Genomic DNA, 19,429 nt, shown 5'->3' with positions numbered 1-19,429 from the left:
ATGTAACTGGGTCCCTTATGACTGAGCAGCAATAGACTTGGAAACTCTGCTGCCTCATTTCCTCAGAGAGATTTGTATTATCTAGCAACCCTCACATACAAACACAGCCAAGTTTTCAGTTTCACCAGCAAATCCCAGCCTGGAAACTGCACTTGAACAGCATAGGGCTTTCAAGCATTTCACAAGCCACGGTCTGACCATATCTCCTTTACTGCCAATGATTTTCCCCAAATTGATTTCAACTGGCCAGCATTTGAGAGATTCTGCTTTTGGTCATTGTTAATACAATGCGTGAGAAGCAAGAATATTTTATACCTGATCTATAAAATGCTTCTGTATTTTTATTTTATGGAAGATATCAAGTGATATGCATCAACAATGAAAAATTAAGTTTTAGACAACAGAAGTTAATTGTGAGCAAGCAGATAGAAGTTGGAGATGAACCCCAATTTAGCTGCCCCTTCCCACCCTGGAAGCTGCACAACCAAACTGTATAAGAAACAGTGCCTGAACCACCAGTTTACAGCCTCTTCTTTAAAGTTAAAAATCTAATGGTATCAGATTACCTAACACACTAGGCTGTAAGCCCAGTTGTTCAAAAACTGTTTCACATACAGTTTAGCTGGATTTCTCTACCACAGAAAAATAGGAAAGAAGAATGATTACTGACTCAGCTGCCTAACTTTAATTAGCCACCATAAGATGTCTTTGGTGGGGGGGGGGGGTGTTTTTGTTTTTATTAGAGATGGACAATCATCAACTCTTCAGTTACATACTAAGACAAGATTACAGACATCAAAATGACAACTGTCAAGTTTAAACAGGATCATGTTCAAGGATAAAATAACCTTATACGGAGATGATGCTATTCTCTCCCCAAACAGCACTTGTCCAAGATTTTCTGATGGCCTTTTTTCTTCTGTATCTTGACAGAAGTCAAAACTGAAAAAAAGTGGAAAAGATTACCTTTAATTGATAGAAAACTGTAAATATCCGCCTAAATCAATTTCTTAAGTTATATCTTTAACATGGCATTTTTCATGCTTCTTTCAGTGCATCGGCCATTGTTAGTAAAAAATTGACTCCCTGTGCAAAGAAGTTTGGTATATGCTATATTGAAACATTTCTATTTTGATATCAATTTTGATCAAGATGCATGATAGCTAAAGTATTTTTAACGGAACCTATGACATTTAATCCAAGCACCCTTTTCAATTGACAATTTAAACAATAATGCAAAGGACTGTTCTCTCCTCTTGCCAAAAAAAAAAAAAAATAAGAAAAAGAACTAATCCCCTTTCTCTGCAGAGTCTTTATAAATAGTATTTAACATGAAACATGTTCCAAAGAAAGGAAGTACTTTTAATATTAAAATGTCATATCGCAAGATGCACTGAAACAGCTGACTATGGGAGAACGTAACCATTCTGGATTTTCATTATTTACACATTGGTAGCTGTAGGTTATGAAAAAAGAAGTCCACTTGTCACTGGTGAATAAGTGTCTTTCCTCAGGGTACAGACCTAAATTCATTGGCTTCCATAAAGTTTAATGCAAGTAGGGACAGTGTTGGCTTTTTGAGCTACTCCCCAGTCTTTCTGCCACTGTTGTCACTGCTGTGTTACACATAGCAAGAGCTACAAGACTGGCAAGTTTCTCTCTTTTGTACGCTCAACAGCAAGACTCACAATCACATTAATTATGTATCATTGTTTATTAAGCCTACAACTATCCCCAAAGGCAGGTAACAGTTTTCACAGACAAGAATCAAAAAGAAAAAGCATTAAAGAATTAGACACGGAGCTTTAAGGAAAAAGGGGAGTAACAAAGACTTTTCTTCCGATTTCTTCTATTTGCCACAAGCAAGGAACACAAAGCTCCTGCCTTCCTAGGCTTGATGAACAGGAAGGACTTTTAAATGCAGCAGTCTACACTAAATCCAAAACTGGGGTCAAAAAATGCACCCATTAGAAACCCACGAAGAAGCCTCATCTTTACCAATAAGAGAAGGGCGAGGACGGTCAGGAGGCACAGCCAGCAGCCCTCAACCTTTGCACCCTCCTGTATTTCATTCCTGCTGCTGAGCACCAGGTTTACTCTTCTGTTTGCGCACCCACGGCAGTGTTTTCAATGCCCATGCGTAGCGTGTCAAGTTATGCATWATGCCGCTTCCCCGAGAGGAACAGAAAACATGCTTTTTCCGGATCACGATGTACTTACGCATCGTACTCGTAGGGCAGAACCGATTCGACCGAGTCCAGCCTGTTCACAAAGAGCTCGATCAGCGACTGAAACGGGGAAGGGGGGGGGGGGACCGTATGAGAACCCGCGTAACAGACGCGCGGCAAACACGGAAGGTACCGCTAGCTGCCACGAAGCTATAAGAAGTGTAAAAGAGCCCACTTCGCCGCACGCCGCGGTTACCACAGACCTCCGACAGGCCGCGGCCGCGCCAGAGCCGCCCTCGCACGGCAGCGGGAGGCGGCAGCACCTCCCGCCCGGCCCGGGGAGAAGGAAGCAACGGCTGCCGCTGAGATGGGGCCACACGGGGAGGGGGAAACTCGGCGGCCCCCCCTCGCCACGGAAACCCCGCTCGGTGTTTCCGTGGCGAGGGGGGGCCACGCCGGGGCCTCCCGTGAGGGCTCTCACCTTGCAGCCCTCGGTCTCCTTGCCCTCCTCGCAGAAGCTGACGGGTGCCAAGCCGGGCAGGTAGAAGGCGGCGCAGAGAGGGGCCACCAGCAAGAGGCCGGCCGCCAGCAGCCTCATCTTCCGGCCGGAACGGGCGAAGGCAGCATGAGCCCCGACACCCGCGGGCTGCGCCTTGCGACGGCGGCCTCAGCCGAGGCAGAGGGCGGCAGCGGCGGCGTCACAACGGCGCTGGGGCCGCGGCGCCTGCGCGCTGCGAGGGGCTGAGGCCCTGGGCGCCATCTTGGGGCAGGGCGCCCTGAGGCGCGGCGGCGGCGGCGGTTTCTCCTCGCGGCGGCGGCCGTTGGCTCGCGGCCGTTGGGGCGGGCTGTTGCCGCCCCCTCGGCGGGGAGGTGGCGGTGCTCTCCTGCCGCGCTCCCGCGTGTCCCTGTCACCTCAGTCCTTGCTCTTTCTCCCAAGCATATGGCTCTTACTCCTCTGCTCTCACCCTGCACCCCAACTAACGCTTGACTCCACGCAGCTGCACTCCGCCGTACTCCTTATTTCTATCCAGTTTCCTAAAAAATACCAATTCCCCTCCACCCCAAAGTCCCCTATGGTGACTCTTACCAGAACCGCTTTTCAGTTTCTAGCCACCAGGATAGCAGAGAAAGGCTTAAATAAGACCTTACCAGCTCAGAAATTAGGAGGGGAAATCCAAGATTTTGTATTGGAACCCTTATTTTAAACCCAGTGACTTTCATGCCTTAAAATTTAAAACGTTGTGATATGTGCTAATTTGTTACATCAAATTGAGAAACAGCCTTGAAACATCCTGGATTGTGATATGTGCTAATTTGTTACATCAAATTGAGAAACAGCCTTGAAACATCCTGGACTGTGATGTGTGCTAATTGGTTACATCAAAGTAAGAAACAGCCTTGGGAACATCTGTGGGAACATCCTACATCCTGTGGTGGGGGCATGTACCCTGCCTGAGATAAGGGAGTTGAGMTAGCRAAGCGGCAATGTTAGTTTAGATAGCCTAATATGGTGATGGCGATGTCACACAACTGTGAAATATAGCACGACTTCGAAAGTTGTAAAATATATGCGTGACCTGAGGGTCACCACTCACAATGCAGAGGGCTGAAGAAGACCCCTAGCAACAGCCGGCGCAACCGCAGAAGTTACAGGAAGTGCCACATATACCTGGAGCTGGAATTGCATATAAGGAGACTGTGAGGGGGGGATTGCGCGCGCCGTTGGTGGAGCAGGAGATTCCCCCGGCCGCCCAGCGCTGTTTTGCTTACTTGTAACTTGCTCAATTATTCCATTAAAGTAGATTTTATGCAAACCAATTGGTCGTGTTTGCCTATAACAACGTTTTCCCTGTCTGCTTCAGCAGTCTGTGATGTCTGCAGACTACAAAAGCAGGATGTGCACCAGCTCTTCGGGCCCCGTGGTTCGTTCCCAGCACAACGCAGCCGCAGCGGCGCTGTGGCAGTGACGCCAAGCCCTGGGCTAGCTGGTTCGGATACTGATGGCAGGAGCACGCGGGCCAGCTGCGAAACCTGTTTGAGAAGCTTGGTTAAGTGCAAGCGATGGCTGCAAGCTGAGCTTCTTGGCAAGACCGATATTCCCTACTGACGCATTACGGTGAAGGCATTGCTGTCAACGCAGAGTAGACAACACCTCTACCTTCCTCTCTGCATCACCCATCTAGAAGCTGCTGCCTCTCCATTTTCTCACCTACCTCCCACATTACATTTGCATTACCCCTGCAAAATCACCAGGTAAAACCGTTTTACCCAGCTCAGCAATCAGTAGCGAGTTGCCCTTTCCATAGGACAGCACGAGGCGAATGAAGGGGGGGACAGTAATTCTTATATTTCTTTTCAGCCTAACCTGGAGAAATTGAGTGGTCATTTCAGGCAGGTCTCAGCTATGGCTTAGGGGGTTGTGATCCTATATTGCTAAACTACAGATGGCCACAATTAGACCCCAAATAGGCGTCTGGGGAAAAGCAGGTCATGGAGTTGCAGTATGGAAACAGTGGACAAAATCCATGCCAGAAACTATTGGTTTGTGTTGCTCTGATCTACATCTGAGTTTCATGCACAAAAGGTATTGAATTTCTATAAATATCTATGAATTGGTAGCTGTCCAGAGAATTGATCTTTGTACAGGCTGTCATGGAAAAATTTATATTTGAACTAATTGAAGTCATTTATATTTGAACTGAACTTGCTAGAAGATTGAGATGTTTGATGAAAATATGCAGCTAGGTATGAGGGAGATCCAAATTACTGCACTTCATATGGAAAGGTTTGCAGTTTAAATCCAACTGTGTTGTTAAACGCCACAGGGTTCATTCGAGAGAGTGACATTATAGGTGAAAGCTACAAAAAAATGCATAAAGTGTTCTCGTGGAAATGTTGTCTCCCTCTCCTGTTTCTGCCTAGAGTGTTCATTTTTATGGTTATCAGTGAAAAGGCATGAATTGATCTGTTTTTTTATATGTATGTGGGCTTGTCAGTAATATACTTGATTGCATTTTTCTGCTCTTAAAAACTTAAGGAAAACTTTCTGATCTGTAATAATGCAAGCAGTATTGAAGGGCAAGTAATCAGTGCTGGTTAGATAGGAACGTAAAGGTTTTTGAGGCTTTCCTGGAATCTGTTTCCTTGGCTCTCCCTTCCAAGTTTGTTTCCTATTCTGTAGGGGCCAATATTAGGACTTATTACTATCTTCATTTCCCATCAGAAGAATCAAAGTTGGAAATTGATCTGCAAAAGAAACTGTAAGGGCTCTTTATTCTTGAACTTCTTTCTTAATTGAGCATTACTGATAAGTTTCCATTCTGACTTCAGCTTGTTTCCTGAAGATTTGGGAAAATTTTCTACAAATTACAAACCTAAAAAAAAAGGAGGGGAAAGGGAGAAATTAAATATCCTCTATGAAAAAGATCTTTCTCACTGTAGTTGGAGCAAGACTGTACATAAACTATGTAATGGATTATAGTGAAATACAGTTCTAATTTGCAATGTAGATGGAAACAAAGTTTTGATGTGAATCATGAGAGATATCTTTCAGAATAAGTGACAGATTAATTTGGCCCTAATACAATTAGGGCAGCCATGTTCAAATGCCACATCTTGTAATTATTTTGCTGCTAATCACATCTAGCTACATGTCCAGTACTTGTTAACAGAATGTTAAAAAAATTAAGCCTCAAGTTACCAATGAAGTATTTTACTCTTTTAATCAGAAGAGAAGAAAGAGAGCTGAGTTTGCATTTGCTTTTATTTCCAGTTACCTGGCAGGTGGTCAGCAAATACACCAGTGTAGGTCATAGAATTACACAGAGAGACTTCATATATAGGAGGGGGACTAGTTTAGCATGTTTCTTACAGTGACTAATAATTCACTTTTTTCACTACCTATTTCAACCAAGGAAACTATGAAGTTTAATTTTTTTTTGTATTGAAACTAGAATTTGAACTTGTTTTTCACATTATAATTGGATGAGTGGCTATGCCAGTCCTCAGTCTCTGCATTGCTATCACATGCAGTGCCCTCCCACATCAGAGGTCATCTTTCCCTTTTCCTATGCACAATAATAGCATCCACAACCTCTTAGCATCTAGGCTGGAAAGGTGATCCTCTTTTAAGTGCACACTGCATTCCGGAGAAGTATTTGTTTATCTTCTTTTGTATTCTCAACAGATCTATGAGGTAATGTTGCCTTCTGCTCTTACTAATACATGGAGTTGTTGAATGTCTGTAACTGAAAAGTCTGAAAAAAAAGTCTCAGAAAGCAAAGTCTGAAGAATACCACGAAGGAGAATAGAAATCACAGAGGAGTGAGCAATGCCCATCCCCATGCATTAAGAAAGTGAATAAGGTAATACACTACTGGACCATATTCTTTATCTCCTGTGATTATTGTAAGACAACATGGCCTAGGAAACTGAGACAGCATTTCTGAGTGCTTCAACCCTACCCACCTCCTCCTGTTCCTCCATGCAGCTGGGGCAAGTGACAGTGTGGGAGGGGGTCAGAAGGGCAGTAGGTGTAGATGGAAGGGCAACATTTTCTTAGTACCTCCCAGCAGGTTAGTTGTGAAGCCCTGCCAGCCTTAGAGACTTCACAGCCTCAGACGTGCTATGATATCCGATATCCTAGTATGTACAGGTGAGAGCCTGAAAAGGTACCAGGCAGCACTGCTTCCTATACAGCACAGATACCCTTCGAAAAGCTGTAGAAAAGCCACCTGGTGACCTGAACAGCTGATGCAGGTGCAGTACAGGAACATGTCTGCAGAGACAGCTCCTCAGACCACACAGGCATCCTCAGCAGGGCAACCCCCCAGAAATGCATGGGGACTGGCCCCTGGCATCCTCTTATTCAAACCTGGGATCAGGGGCTTCTCTTGAGTTTCTCTTCTAAGTCTCTTCGTTAATCTTAATGGGACTTCAGCAGGGGAACCAGGTGCATTAAGTAGCTTACCTACAATACATCCTGGCACTGTTCCCTCACTGCACAAGGATGAACAAGGAGCTACATTAAATCCTGAAACACTCTAGGAACCTGCAATTCCTTTGACTTTACATCTTGTTGAAATTAACTCTAAGGGTCTTTCAAAGAGTGGGAATGGGTGTTATTTTTAGGTTCTGGCTACCAGTTTTCAGTGACAGTATTCACAGTGCATATTGATCTTCTGTAAAAAGGTAAAGAATGGAGAAAGACAGATTTGCAAAAAAAAAGCCGTTGTTTAAAAAACACATAAAAGAAAACACAATCAGACAACTTCCCTTTTGTTGTCAGTTACTTTTAAGAAGATAATTGAAAAATCTGTTTTTAAATTAAAATATGAAGTGTTAATTAGACTGGGCCTTCTTGAATGATTAATAGCAGTTCAGCTACAATACAATTTAAAACAATGAAAACAGCAATTTTCTATATCTATAGATTTCCTCCTAACTTTTCCATTTCAGCTATCAGGTTTAGTCAATAAAAGAAAGTAGCCAGAATTGAATTTCATGTATAATTAAAAATGAGATAGTTTGAAGTGACATACATTGTTTACAATACAAAGTTTTGCATTAGTTTAGCTAAGCTTATTTCAGTTTACTATCAGTCTCCTAGGAAGGAGCATTGACAGGCACATTCATCCAAATTAATCAGAACTGCCTTCAGACTGTTTTAGCTAAACCGTGTTAATTCCACACATAGACACTTTCACAAGATTAAACTGACCCTTGTGGGAGTTATTTTGCGTCCCGAGTGAAACAACTGCTGCTTTTGGCACCCAGTTGGGAGACAGGTCAAGGAGAGAGGCAAGGGAGCTGAAGCGCCTCGCAGCTGAGATGCCCGCGGACAAAAGGGAAGCGCTGCTCCGCTGCAGGCCGCCTTCCCTCGTTACCTAACAAACCCACACTAGTTTATCGCGCCGCGCCTCGCGCCGCCCCACGCCCGTCTCCACGCAGGACGGGTTGCTCCAGCCCGCTGCCCGCCGCCGAGGCGCCGCGCCCGCAATAAGACGACCTGCGGAGGCGGCGCCCGCGCAGGCCCCGGCCCCAGCGAGACCCCCACTGCTGCCGCCGGCGGCGGCCAGCGGCCTCCCCTTGCCGGGCCCGCCGCCGCCTGCATCCGGGGCTCCGGCCGGCCGGTGACGTCAGCGGTATAAAGGCCTTCAGCGCCTTTGTTCGCTCTCATTGCGCAGTTGCAGTTCGGTCGCAGCGGAGGTGAGTGCTGCAAAGCGCGGCGAGCAGGCCGGGGGCTCTGGGGCGGTGGGAAGCGCGGCCCCGCGGGGCTGGGCTCTGCAGCAGTGCGGCGGGAGGTCCGGCTTGTGGGTGAGGGAGCTGCGTTTTGCACGCACGCCGCTTCGGGCCCGAGGCCGGGCGCGGCGGAGCCAGGCCTGCGCCCCTGGCTGCCTGCCCCCGTGCCGGGTGGGAAGAACAGCATGGCTGTGGCGGGGCGCGGGGGGGGTCCCCGTCGCGTGAGGCGCGGTGGCCGCCATTTTAGGTGCGGGGGGTTCTCTTCGGGGTCCCGCCGCGTGGTCCTCTTCCTCCATGAGGAGGACAAAGAGGCGGCGGCCTCGCCTTGAGGGCCGGGCGGATATTTCGAAGTGGAGTTAAGGCGCGCGGTCCGGTTAGCGCCGAGGCGGTGGGCCGGTGCCGGCAGGGAGAAGAGTTTCTGCCAAAGGTGGCCGCCATTTTGTGGAGGCGCCTGGAGACGGCGGAGGGTCTAACGCCCCCTACCACCCCGCCCCCCCTCGCCCTCCTTCCCCTAACCAGGCTCGTGCCTTCTGGGGGCAGGGAGGGAGGCGGCCGCGCGCGCCACGGCCTCCTCGGCGGCCTGCGCAGCCGGGATGGCCCGGCCCGCGCCGGGCTCCCGCCGCCTCCGGGGGGCCGCTTTGTCCCCGCGCTTTTTGTGCGCGGAGGGAGCTGCACGGGCCCTCCTCGTGCGCTGCTCCGCGCTTTCCCGCCACTGGGCTGGCGCCGTGTGGGTAGCGTTTGTCCTTAGGCGCCAGGCATTTTGCCCGGAGCTTTGGGGTTTTGCTTTCTTTGTGTTCGGCGGGTTCTTCTCTCCCCTCCCCCGGCCGTCGCCTTGCTGTGTAGGACCGCAGTGATGGGGTGGTGTCCCTTCAGGCTGATACGTGGTCTAGGCCAAGACTTTTGCGAGGTGTCAACATACTTAGAATAACTGAAAGAATTAGCTTAAATTGAAATGTTGGCAGCAGCTGTCTCTAAACTTACTATTTGGTTGTGTCTTGACATAATAAGTATATTTTTTGATTAATCTACCGCAGGATTTGTGGGGAGGGGATGCTAGGTTTATTATTGAGGACAAAATGACAGGAACCCTCGAAGGTTTTTCATATCCACCAGAACTGTTTGATCTTAAAACTGTTGCCATCTCTCCTTTGGTTCCCTTTTCAAGGTTAATTGAATCTATTTGAAATAAGTTATATAATGCGAAGAAGTAACTGTAGGCACTACTTAGTCTAGTTTCTTCAGTCTAACAATTGTTTCTTACTTTGTTCTTTATACTTTAAAGCTCTTCATTGACATCTTCTTTAAAAGAATTGCTTGTATGTTTGAGAGAAGAAGTTATATTCCATGGGGTTGTCTGGAAGTCTCTGTTGTAGTCTAATGCTTTGTTAATAACAACTTTATGCTTTTAATAGGTCATTACGGAATCAAAATGGTTGAAGCAGATCGTCCTGGGAAACTGTTCATTGGGGGCCTGAACACAGAGACTAATGAAAAAGCCCTTGAGGCTGTATTCGGCAAATATGGGCGCATTGTGGAAGGTAAAAAAACAAACAAACAAAAAACTACTGGCTACTTGTAAGACTGATATATTAAAAAAAAAAATGGCCATGATGAATTTTGTGGTGTTGATCATCTGAAATGATGATGCTTTCATGTCCTCTAAGAAGTTCTGAGCCTAAAGGTTAAGTAAAGGTTAAGTGTTGCTGCCTAACTACAGAAAAGGGTAACGTGTAGTTTTATATCTGCAGTTCTCTTGATGAAAGATCGTGAAACCAACAAGTCCAGAGGATTTGCATTTGTCACATTTGAGAGTCCAGCAGATGCAAAAGATGCTGCCAGAGACATGAACGGAAAGGTAGGAGTTACGGCCAATCATATGTTGCCGTTGCTGCTGACAAGCAATACTGATCTGTAGTGTAAATCGATAAAACTTGGAAAGGCACTGAGTTAAAAGATCCTGGAGACAAGTCATAATTCAAAACTTAGCAAAATTGTTACTTGCTCTAACTCCATGAAGCTGGAATCACTTTACTTTCTCTTGTCAAATCCAGATCAGAAGAAAGTCTGGCTGTCAGTCAGTTATACTCCCCCCTCCCCCCAAATTGGTGATGGAGGGCTTTCTAGTAGGCAGTTCTTCATTCTTTTATGTCTCTTCTAATGTTTTTGTTTTATAGTATTTGACTGTAGTACTGTGTAAATGGTATTCTTGGGAAGTGAAGCATCTGGAAATTACTAATGCTTCCCTTAGTAGGAGTTTCTTGTCACCTGCCCACTATGCTGAGTGTTGATACACTATTTATTAGTGTATAGGTATCTTCATACATTTGTGAGTTGCACCCGCTTGGCATGTATGAGAAGCATCTTGCCAATGATTTTGCAGTTAGCCAGGAACGGAATTTGCTTGTTTACACCCTACAGTGAAACTATGTGGTTTAAAGTGGAAATACATATTTCATGTCTCTTTTTTGAAAGAGGAGCTTGGAGCAAGAGTTTTAAGATTAACCTTGGGATAGCCTATAGGAGGGTTATAGGCTATTGTGATCTCTAGAGATCTCATTCAGCATGTGTTTGAAAAGCTAGATGCAAATCTGCAGCTTAATGGTCAACAGCTGGATATCTTCATAGAGGTGCTGTCTCTTTAGACAGTGCAAACTGTCATCCCAGTTAACTTGAATTTCAGGCTGTGATTGCTCTTTGCATAATCTAAACAGTTGTGTTAAGGTCAAACTGAATTGGCCTCCTAAATGCTGCTCATGTGAGGTGAAGAAGCCTCTACTGATACTGTTTGTATTAAGAAGGACTCAGACTCTTGATAGCCATATGTCTTGTTAACATAATATATTGAGTTGAAAGAAAAATGTCAGTCATTGCAGAGTCAGTAAGTAAAGTTTAGTGAATAGTTCCACTCTGAGAATAAGAAAATGAGCTTGCAGTAAGTGTTCACAGTGAATGCTAATTGCTAGTAAAACTTTCTTGTTTTGTATTTAAAGTTATAGCAGACTTGCAGTTGTGTGTGCTTAATTTGTTGGTGTTTGTGGACATTCTTACAACAATCTGTGCTACTTTCTTTGGAGACTTGCCTCCTCTTTAAACAAGTTAATCATTTTTGTGAAGATGGAGAGTGACAACTGAGATAAAGTCCTTTCTGTACCAGTCAAAATATGGTTAAAGGTGCTCCTGTTACTTGAATTTACTTCCATGGTGTAGTTTGCTGCAGTACTGAAGACTTGTTGGCTGCAGTCCTTAAGCCCTGAATCTCTCTGAAGTAATCATTCAGCCATACCTTTGTGTAAGGTAACTTCAAGCACTAACAACTACTTGACAGACTGGAAGGAATTCAGTTGCTAATCCCAAGAAGTTTGTGGAGTGCAGCTCTTAATGAAAATCCACCTGAAAATAAATCACCAACTGTTTTGGATCTTGAATGTTGTGGCATGTGCCTGATCACACTGGAAACCTTTAGGAAAGGAATGGCTAGTAAAGTAGCTGAATCAGATTTAATGTTTGTCTGAGGTAATGTCTACATGTTTTGGAATGCACCACCTACGTTACTTCAAGAACTTCTAGAAAGTACTGCCTTGTGGGTCATCATTCTCCATAACTTCTGTCTTAAAGTTACAAAGGTAAAAGTATCTTCATCTGCTCTGGACTTACAGCAAATAGTATATGGAAAAAATCCCTATTCAGGATTTGGCCAAGAATGACCTTTAAATCATAAAGCTTCAGATATTACTGTGTACAGTTGCATGTTCTGTGTTGGTTTAGTTTGTTTTGATCATGGATATCCAAGACTGGGAAGATGATTGTGAGGTGGTCTCTCATCCTCATCTTTAGAAAGCCTTCTGGACAGTAACTGCTGCTTGTACCTCAGACTCTGCATCCTACATCTGAGGAGGAGTGATGCTTGAGGCATGCTGTCGGAAGAGGTTCTTCTAATGAATCAGAATTTGGAATTTTGGGGGTGTTCTGCAGCAATGGATTAGAACACTCATTAGGCTTCCAGGCACTTAAAGAGAAGAAGCAGAAGCACTGTGCAGGCGATTTAAACAATCTGCTTATTGTAAGTAGTTAGTTGACCTGTCTAGCCAGGGGAAGGAGTTCTGTATCGCCAGCTTCTGGTTCATTCTGTCATTCCAAAGGAATTCAAAGTTGAAGCCAGTAGAAGAGACTGACTTGGATACATTCTGTAAGAGTAAATCTGCAGTTCATTCTTTTTTTTTTTAATCTTTGCAGACGTGTGGGAACAACATATGTCCAGTGTTTTGTTCTTTTCTGGGTGGAGGGAAGGAAGGGGGTAACATTTCATTCTAAAATGCAGCAAGCATAGACTAGTCTAAGTGTGCTTGCTGAGGATTAATTTCAGTCCTGTAGAAAGAGGCCATGAGAAAATGTTTGGGGTGGGGGGAGGGGCAGCAGCAGAGATCCTTCACTTAAATTGCCTTCTCTGCAGAATCAGATCTGACTAAACCTGTCTGAGCAGCTCAGAAGATATCTTAGAAATATTTTAACATAGCAAAATATTAGCCTTCTTTAAGAAGAACTTTAATTTTATGGTAGTCAAGCTTGCATCCTGATATCATGAAATCCAAATCTGTATCTGGACACAAGTACGAATACTACAAGTGGACATTTGTGCATTAGGCTGTTTTATGGTCTTTTGGTTTTGAGCCCTGAGGACAAAATGGATAATTAAAGAGAAAATATGACCTTAGAGGAAACATCCTGAATGAGCCAGAGGTTTAATTCAAGCGAAGACTTGCCAAGCCAGTTGGACTGTGTTAGAGGTTGGCAGCAAATACTACAATCCAAACGACAATCTAAACTGCATTTAGTGCTGCAGAAGGTTCTTCCTCTAATCAACAGGAAAGAATTTCCAGAAGTGATAGAACATGGAGAAGCTCAGCCTGATATAAAACAATCTTCAGTTCTTGAATATATTTGGTGAGTGCAAGCCCTCTTGCTGTGCAGTCAAGGAACATGCAGAAATTGTAGAGTCATTGGAGTATCAACAATGAAGTGATCTTTTGGAGCGGAGAGCCCTGTGTGGTATCAGCCTGCAGTTTCTCACCAGCTTTTTTTTTACTATTTCTTTGGAGTACTTAAATTCTGCCTCAGTCCTAAAACTTTCCAAGTATATACTTAATTTAACTTTTCTGTTGAAATCTGGAGCCATCTGCAGGACAGTTCTTTAATTCTGTTTGAGGTTCCCCGGCTCACCCTTACAAAGCTCTATGGATTGTTCATTCCGCATACAGGAGTTTTAATTATGATTGCCAATCATATCTTTATTATCCTTAAATGGATCTGTATAGGAGACTTTCCTGCTTTTAGCAACCAGCTGATACAACTGTATGGTGCCCAGATCATATTAAAAATGCTACTGTAGCACTCTGAATCAAGGTTGTAAATGCCAGCAAGTGAGTGTTTATGCCCACAGCTGGTGCTTTGGGCCCATTGAGAATTCCTGACTGTGAGATGGCTTGTCTGAGTTTTATCTCTTCAATGAGATGAGACCTTTCTTATCTGTTCTGAAAACCTATAAAATGAAGTTGTCCCTTTTGCTTTAAAATAGGACAAACCTTGAGAAATATTTTTCCTAGTTACTGGAGAGAAAAAAAGAATTTTCTTGGACCTGACAAAAGGTCTTTTTGGACCTTCAGCTTAGCTTTTTAAGACTGTATAAAGCAGTTTAAAAAAATTGTATTTTGCCTCGGTAAGATGCTTAAGTGTAAGGCAAAATGGAATAGAAATGGTTAAGAAAACTGTTCCTCCTTACATTAAAAAAAAAAAAAAAAAGGAAGAACTTGGAACTGGCATCCAGGTGCTCAGAACCCTGCTATAGCAGAAGGGGTGATGTTTGGTTTCCAAAATTCAGACAAGCTGTCAGGAATCTGCTGTGAAATTGAGGATAACAGTTGTCATGATGGCAAAGCTTAAGGCTTCAAGCCTACTTTTTCCTCTTACAAAAAAGATGACTAAGATAAGAGATGATGACAAAATAATAGATTTAATAAGTTCCAGTGATTATAGGTACAAATGCTCACTCCTGGAATATTTCAGCTTGGTATGCCAAAGGCTCTTTGGGGAACCTTACATTACTAAAGTATTTTTGTTTAGTCAAAGACAAAAACAATATGGTTTTGCCTAGTGCTCTTTTTTCCCTCGCAATGTATTGAGTTGAACCACTGGATATACACTGCTTTTTTCAAACAGTAGTTAGCACTATGTGTGCTGGTAGAGTACTTGAGCTGCTAAAGTGGATAATACTTTTTAGAAAGGATTTCAGTGGAAAAGGAAAAAGGTTAAAACCTCATTAAACAACTGCCAGCAGTTGGGAGTAAAACATTACTAGGAGTCATGTTCTTGTTCATTTACTGGAGCAAAGAAATGCAATAAACAATTCTATGTAATTCATTAGTTATCATACTTGAGTTAAATATTTAACTTCTAAAAAGGCAAATCCATGTTTGCCATCATAGAAGTGCAGTAACCTAAATGGCAGATCTTCTGTAGGGCTTGTGATCTTGGCTCTATTCTAATTAGCAAATGTGTGGTGACTGACAGATTGCACAGAAATTTGCTTAACGAAGTTGCATTACTGAATGTGTCTTACCACCTGCTCATATATGAGATACAGTAGTTGGCCACAGAGTTCCTGTTATTGCAGGTCTAAACTCCAGAAACAGCTTCCACTTCAAAAAAAAAAAAGTCTACTCTGGGGAAAAACACAAGTCATAGAATAAATTGTGACAGTCACCTTTTTTTAATACACAACTTGAAACAGTAGAAAAGGTGTGAACTATCATATTCAGTCTGCTTTGTAGATGCTGAAATTACTTTTAAATACTTCAGTGATCACCGTTTTATCAGGACATCAAGAAAATGTACTAAACGGCCTCCCCATTGCCAGAAACCCCAACTGAAGCTAAGATATCTTCAGCTTAATCCTGTAACTACTGGCGCAGTCATAGTTTGGTACAAAAGTCCATGGCAATTGAAAATAAATTGGAGATCACAAATCATATTTCATTTACAGAATAAATGACATGGGGCTGCCGTAATCATTGGACACTTGTGTTTTGACTGAAAGTTCTTTCTGATGCTGCTCTAGATTTTTTTCATCAATACCACAGGAATGAAGTACTGTAGAAATTAGGCCCAACGTGCTGCTGAGTACATGGGGACTAATACTGAAGACTTGAATCAGTTCTAGAGTTGCTCTAACTTTATAAAATGGAAGCCCTATAATAGTGAAACAAGAGGGGCTTAATTTAAGAAATACAAACATGACTGAGCAATAAGTAAAGCAGCTTCTTCTTTAGTCATTAGATGGGAAAGCAATTAAAGTGGAACAAGCAACCAAGCCATCCTTTGAAAGTGGTGGCAGGCGTGGGCCGCCACCCCCTCCACGAAGCAGAGGTCCTCCCAGGGGCCTTAGAGGTGGAAGAGGCGGAAGTGGCGCGAGAGGACCACCTTCAAGAGGGAGTCACTTGGGTATGTATTTACCTATCTCATTATATACTTGGACAACATACAAGACAATCCCATTGGAAGATGACAATAATCCTACTGGAAAAAAAAAATCAAACAGCTGAATAGTGCACTCAATGTTCTTTATTAAAATGGTGAAATATGATCTCAGCAGTTGAGTCAAATTTTTGATTAGGCAAGCACACCTTAAGAAAAGGCTTTCAAATATGAAGATTCCCTTCTACATCTAACACTCCACTTGACTTTTGGCTATGAAAGGAAAGCAAAACTCCTGCCCTGCACGTGAGAAAGGAAGCTTTCTGGTATTCAAGTCGAAAAAGTGATTCTTCCGCCAGGGAAAGGGGACTGCCTTTCATTCTTACTAGCAAGAGGTCTAAACTCATTAAATTGTAGCTGTTTAAATGACTGATCCTTACAGATCCTAGTGGGAATTTGGGAAGCTAAGCCTTGTTTGTTGTTTAAAAAATAGCGTGTTAAGTTGAAGCTTTCTGAAGTAGGAAGATCAGTACAATACTTGATACTGGATATCCTTTAACTTAAGGTGTATCTGTTCATTCAGAGACTTTTCAGTATCAAAACAGTCACTTAAAAAAAGGCAAGCAGCACCTGAGGCATAACTGTAAAAGCTCTAATGCAGAAAAACCCTGGAAATGCTGAAAATTCCATTCTTGAAGAGTCTGTGTACTAGGTCCCACAGACCATGTAGTGCCTCTGTCCCCTCTTTATGTAGGATCTTCTCTAGTACATCTTCCCAGGTGGCTCCTGTCTTCTGAGAACCATAACTTGTTGAGCATCTAAGCTGTGACTGATCTGCAAACATCAGTTGTCTTTCTCCCTTTGTGCCACAGCCTGTGGTTTTTGGATCAGTTCTGTAAGACAGTTCTTGGCAGGAATTTAGACTGTGTTAAAGTTAATCTGGTATGCTCTCAGTTCTGCCTGTAGCATCTAGCTGTGACCAAAATACAGAAGAGAGCTTTTTTGAGGTCTAATTTTAAGTTTACTGTTGATCATACAGTGATGATACAGCACTTCAGGTTATCGCAGTTCAGATTATAGGGGCATACAGATGAGTATCACAGAAGTAATAAGTTGGTGCACACCTTATCCTTCTAGGGTCTTCTCGAGGGCCACTTCCTATGAAGAGAGGTCCACCTCCGCGAAGTGGAGGTCCACCACCTAAAAGATCTGCACCTTCAGGACCAGTGCGTAGCAGTAGTATGGGAGGAAGAGGTAAGGACTTGTTGAATTATTTTCTTGCACAGTCTTGTAGCACCCTGATCTGTCTTCAGGCACTGATGTAAATTATTGATAACTATCTCCTGTGGGATGGTGCATTGTTTTTACTAATTTATCAATTCTCTCCATAAAAACATCATTTTCATGCATTATGATGAACATGTTCCTTTAGTGCTGCTTTAAAAGCATACAAGCAGAACCATAAAATAACATGAAGACAGACTACAGTGATTAAGCTTTGAAATCACTGTAAACAGTCTGCTAATACTTGCCTTGGAGTCTTCTGTGTGGCTGCTGCTAACTAACTTTTTAAATTTGAACTGCTTCTCTTAAGCTCCTGTGTCACGTGGAAGAGACAGCTATGGTGGTCCTCCACGCAGAGAGCCAATGCCATCCCGAAGAGATGTCTACATGTCTCCAAGAGATGATGGCTATAGCACTAAAGATGGGTAAATTCTTTTAGCAATTTAGTGTGACTTAGTGTTTGTAGTTCTCCAGGTAAGGTCCCTGATCTTAGTGTGACATAGAGCTAATAACTCTTTTTTTTTTTTTCTAGTTATTCAAGTAGAGATTATCCCAGTTCCAGGGATACACGGGACTATGCGCCACCTCCACGAGACTATGCGTATCGTGATTATGGTCATTCCAGTTCACGTGATGAGTACCCCTCTAGAGGATATAGGTACCTAGCATTGGATTTTTCTTCACACCAATTATTCTTACTATGATCCCACTGACTTGTACTAAGTCTCAGTAGTCTTTCCTCTTACAGTGATCGTGATGGATATGGCGGTGGACGTGACAGAGACTACTCAGATCATCCAAGTGGAGGCTCCTACAGAGATTCATATGAGAGTTATGGTAAGAATACATTTTGAGGATCATGTAGTAATTTTAATTTGTACAGGTGTCATCCTGATTTTTACTAGGCTGCTCATGTTTAGGGGGAAATGGCATACCTTTCCCCCCCCCCACAGTGAAAGTGCAGTTGTTGGTTATCATTTGATCATCTTATTAAATAAGCTATAAACTAAAGAAGCAAAGTCTACAGTTCAGAATTGCAACTATCTCTGGAAAATATGGCTGAGTTTCTTCTCTAAAATAACAAGCTGTTCTGGAGTACCCAGTAAAGAGCCTGCCTGAATAAACACCGTCTTCATTCCTTCAAAGTCTTTAAATCCACTCACTGCCTGATATACAGCCCCCACTTTAAATACCCTTAACGTGGCAGATTATTCTCAATACATACAAAAGAGTAACAGTAAACATTTAATACAGCAATTCTGTAAATTCAGATTAAAAAATGTTATATATAACTTATAGTGTTGCCATATTACCTGACCGTTGACCCTGCAGGTAACTCACGTAGTGCTCCACCTGCACGAGGGCCCCCGCCATCTTATGGTGGAAGCAGTCGATATGATGATTACGGCAGCACACGAGATGGATATGGAAGCCGAGAAAGTTACTCAAGCAGCAGAAGTGATGTCTACTCAAGTGGCCGTGATCGTGTTGGAAGACAAGACAGGGGTCTTCCCCCATCCATGGAAAGGGGCTATCCACCTCCTCGTGATTCATACAGTAGTTCAAGCCGCGGAGCACCCAGAGGTGGTGGCCGTGGTGGAAGCCGATCTGATAGAGGTGGAGGCAGAAGCAGATACTAAAAACATTCTTAAACTTTTGGACCAAGACAGATTACTTCTCAAACAAACGAAAAGTGGAAGTTGTTCTATCTTTACTACCAGAGGACTACTAAAAGGAAAAGTTGTTTTTACCTTTTTTTTATTGTTGCCTGTTAAGTTTTCCCCTCCATGACTTTTATGCTTTTGTGAGGAAAAGTTAAACCAATGTTTAATTTCATTTCAAAATTGTTAACATTTCTTTCAAAAAGCAGATGTTAAATGTATAAAACTTGAGCTGTGTACTAGTGTTGTAATTTTCAAAGTAAAGTTTCCCTGAAATGCCACACTTCCCATCTGATTTTCCTCATGAATGGAACAAGCAGTTCTTAAGATCTTCCACACAACATCCAGCCATCTAACATGGAGATGGATTGTTCTACATATTCAGCCTCTCATTCTTAAACAAAGTACTTGCTTGTGATATGGAGGGTGGTGGGGCTATTCTACACTAGAAGTTCAGTTTGGCTAGATACTGAAGTCGCATGGTGTCCCCAATACAGAATGCCTTCACATTTTTGTGTAAAGAGAAATACAGGATATCAGTCACTTAACCTGAAAAAGCAAATGGATAATACTATTCTTTGCCTTCCTGCTGTTTGATGGGGAGTTTGA

The 19,429-nt window shown here is 43.3% G+C and overlaps 2 protein-coding genes and 1 non-coding gene across 3 annotated transcripts in view; 2 read left to right on the top strand and 1 right to left on the bottom strand.

Moving 5' to 3' along the window:
* The window catches only part of LOC112974078 (transmembrane 9 superfamily member 2-like), a 34,282-nt gene extending 31,407 nt beyond the window's left edge, over positions 1-2,875 (bottom strand). The window contains exons 1-3 of the mRNA XM_026082666.1: positions 2,650-2,875; positions 2,221-2,288; positions 849-942 (exon numbers count right to left, since the gene is read on the bottom strand). Coding sequence (XP_025938451.1) covers positions 849-942; positions 2,221-2,288; positions 2,650-2,766 — 279 coding nt within the window. The 5' untranslated portion in view covers positions 2,767-2,875. The remainder of the gene's footprint in view (positions 1-848; positions 943-2,220; positions 2,289-2,649) is intronic.
* Positions 2,876-8,249: 5,374 nt separating this feature from the next.
* Positions 8,250-19,103, top strand: RBMX (RNA binding motif protein X-linked). Its single transcript, XM_026082667.1, has 9 exons — positions 8,250-8,375; positions 9,821-9,946; positions 10,157-10,263; positions 15,731-15,902; positions 17,013-17,129; positions 17,470-17,584; positions 17,692-17,817; positions 17,908-17,996; positions 18,492-19,103. Exons 2-9 carry the CDS (start codon positions 9,838-9,840, stop codon positions 18,797-18,799), a joined length of 1,143 nt encoding a protein of 380 aa, XP_025938452.1. The 5' UTR covers positions 8,250-8,375; positions 9,821-9,837; the 3' UTR covers positions 18,800-19,103.
* LOC112974127 lies at positions 10,013-10,085 on the top strand. Its single transcript, XR_003256166.1, has one exon. It is a non-coding gene; the product is annotated as a small nucleolar RNA SNORD61 (small nucleolar RNA).
* Positions 19,104-19,429: the final 326 nt, after the last annotated feature.

Source organism: Apteryx rowi, unplaced genomic scaffold (genome assembly GCF_003343035.1).
Source record: "Apteryx rowi isolate R43461 unplaced genomic scaffold, aptRow1 scaffold_59, whole genome shotgun sequence".
In the NCBI taxonomy this organism is placed as follows: Eukaryota; Metazoa; Chordata; class Aves; order Apterygiformes; family Apterygidae; genus Apteryx; species Apteryx rowi.
The sequence above is the reverse complement of the archived record's forward strand: the minus strand, read 5'-3'. Positions and strand labels throughout refer to the sequence as shown.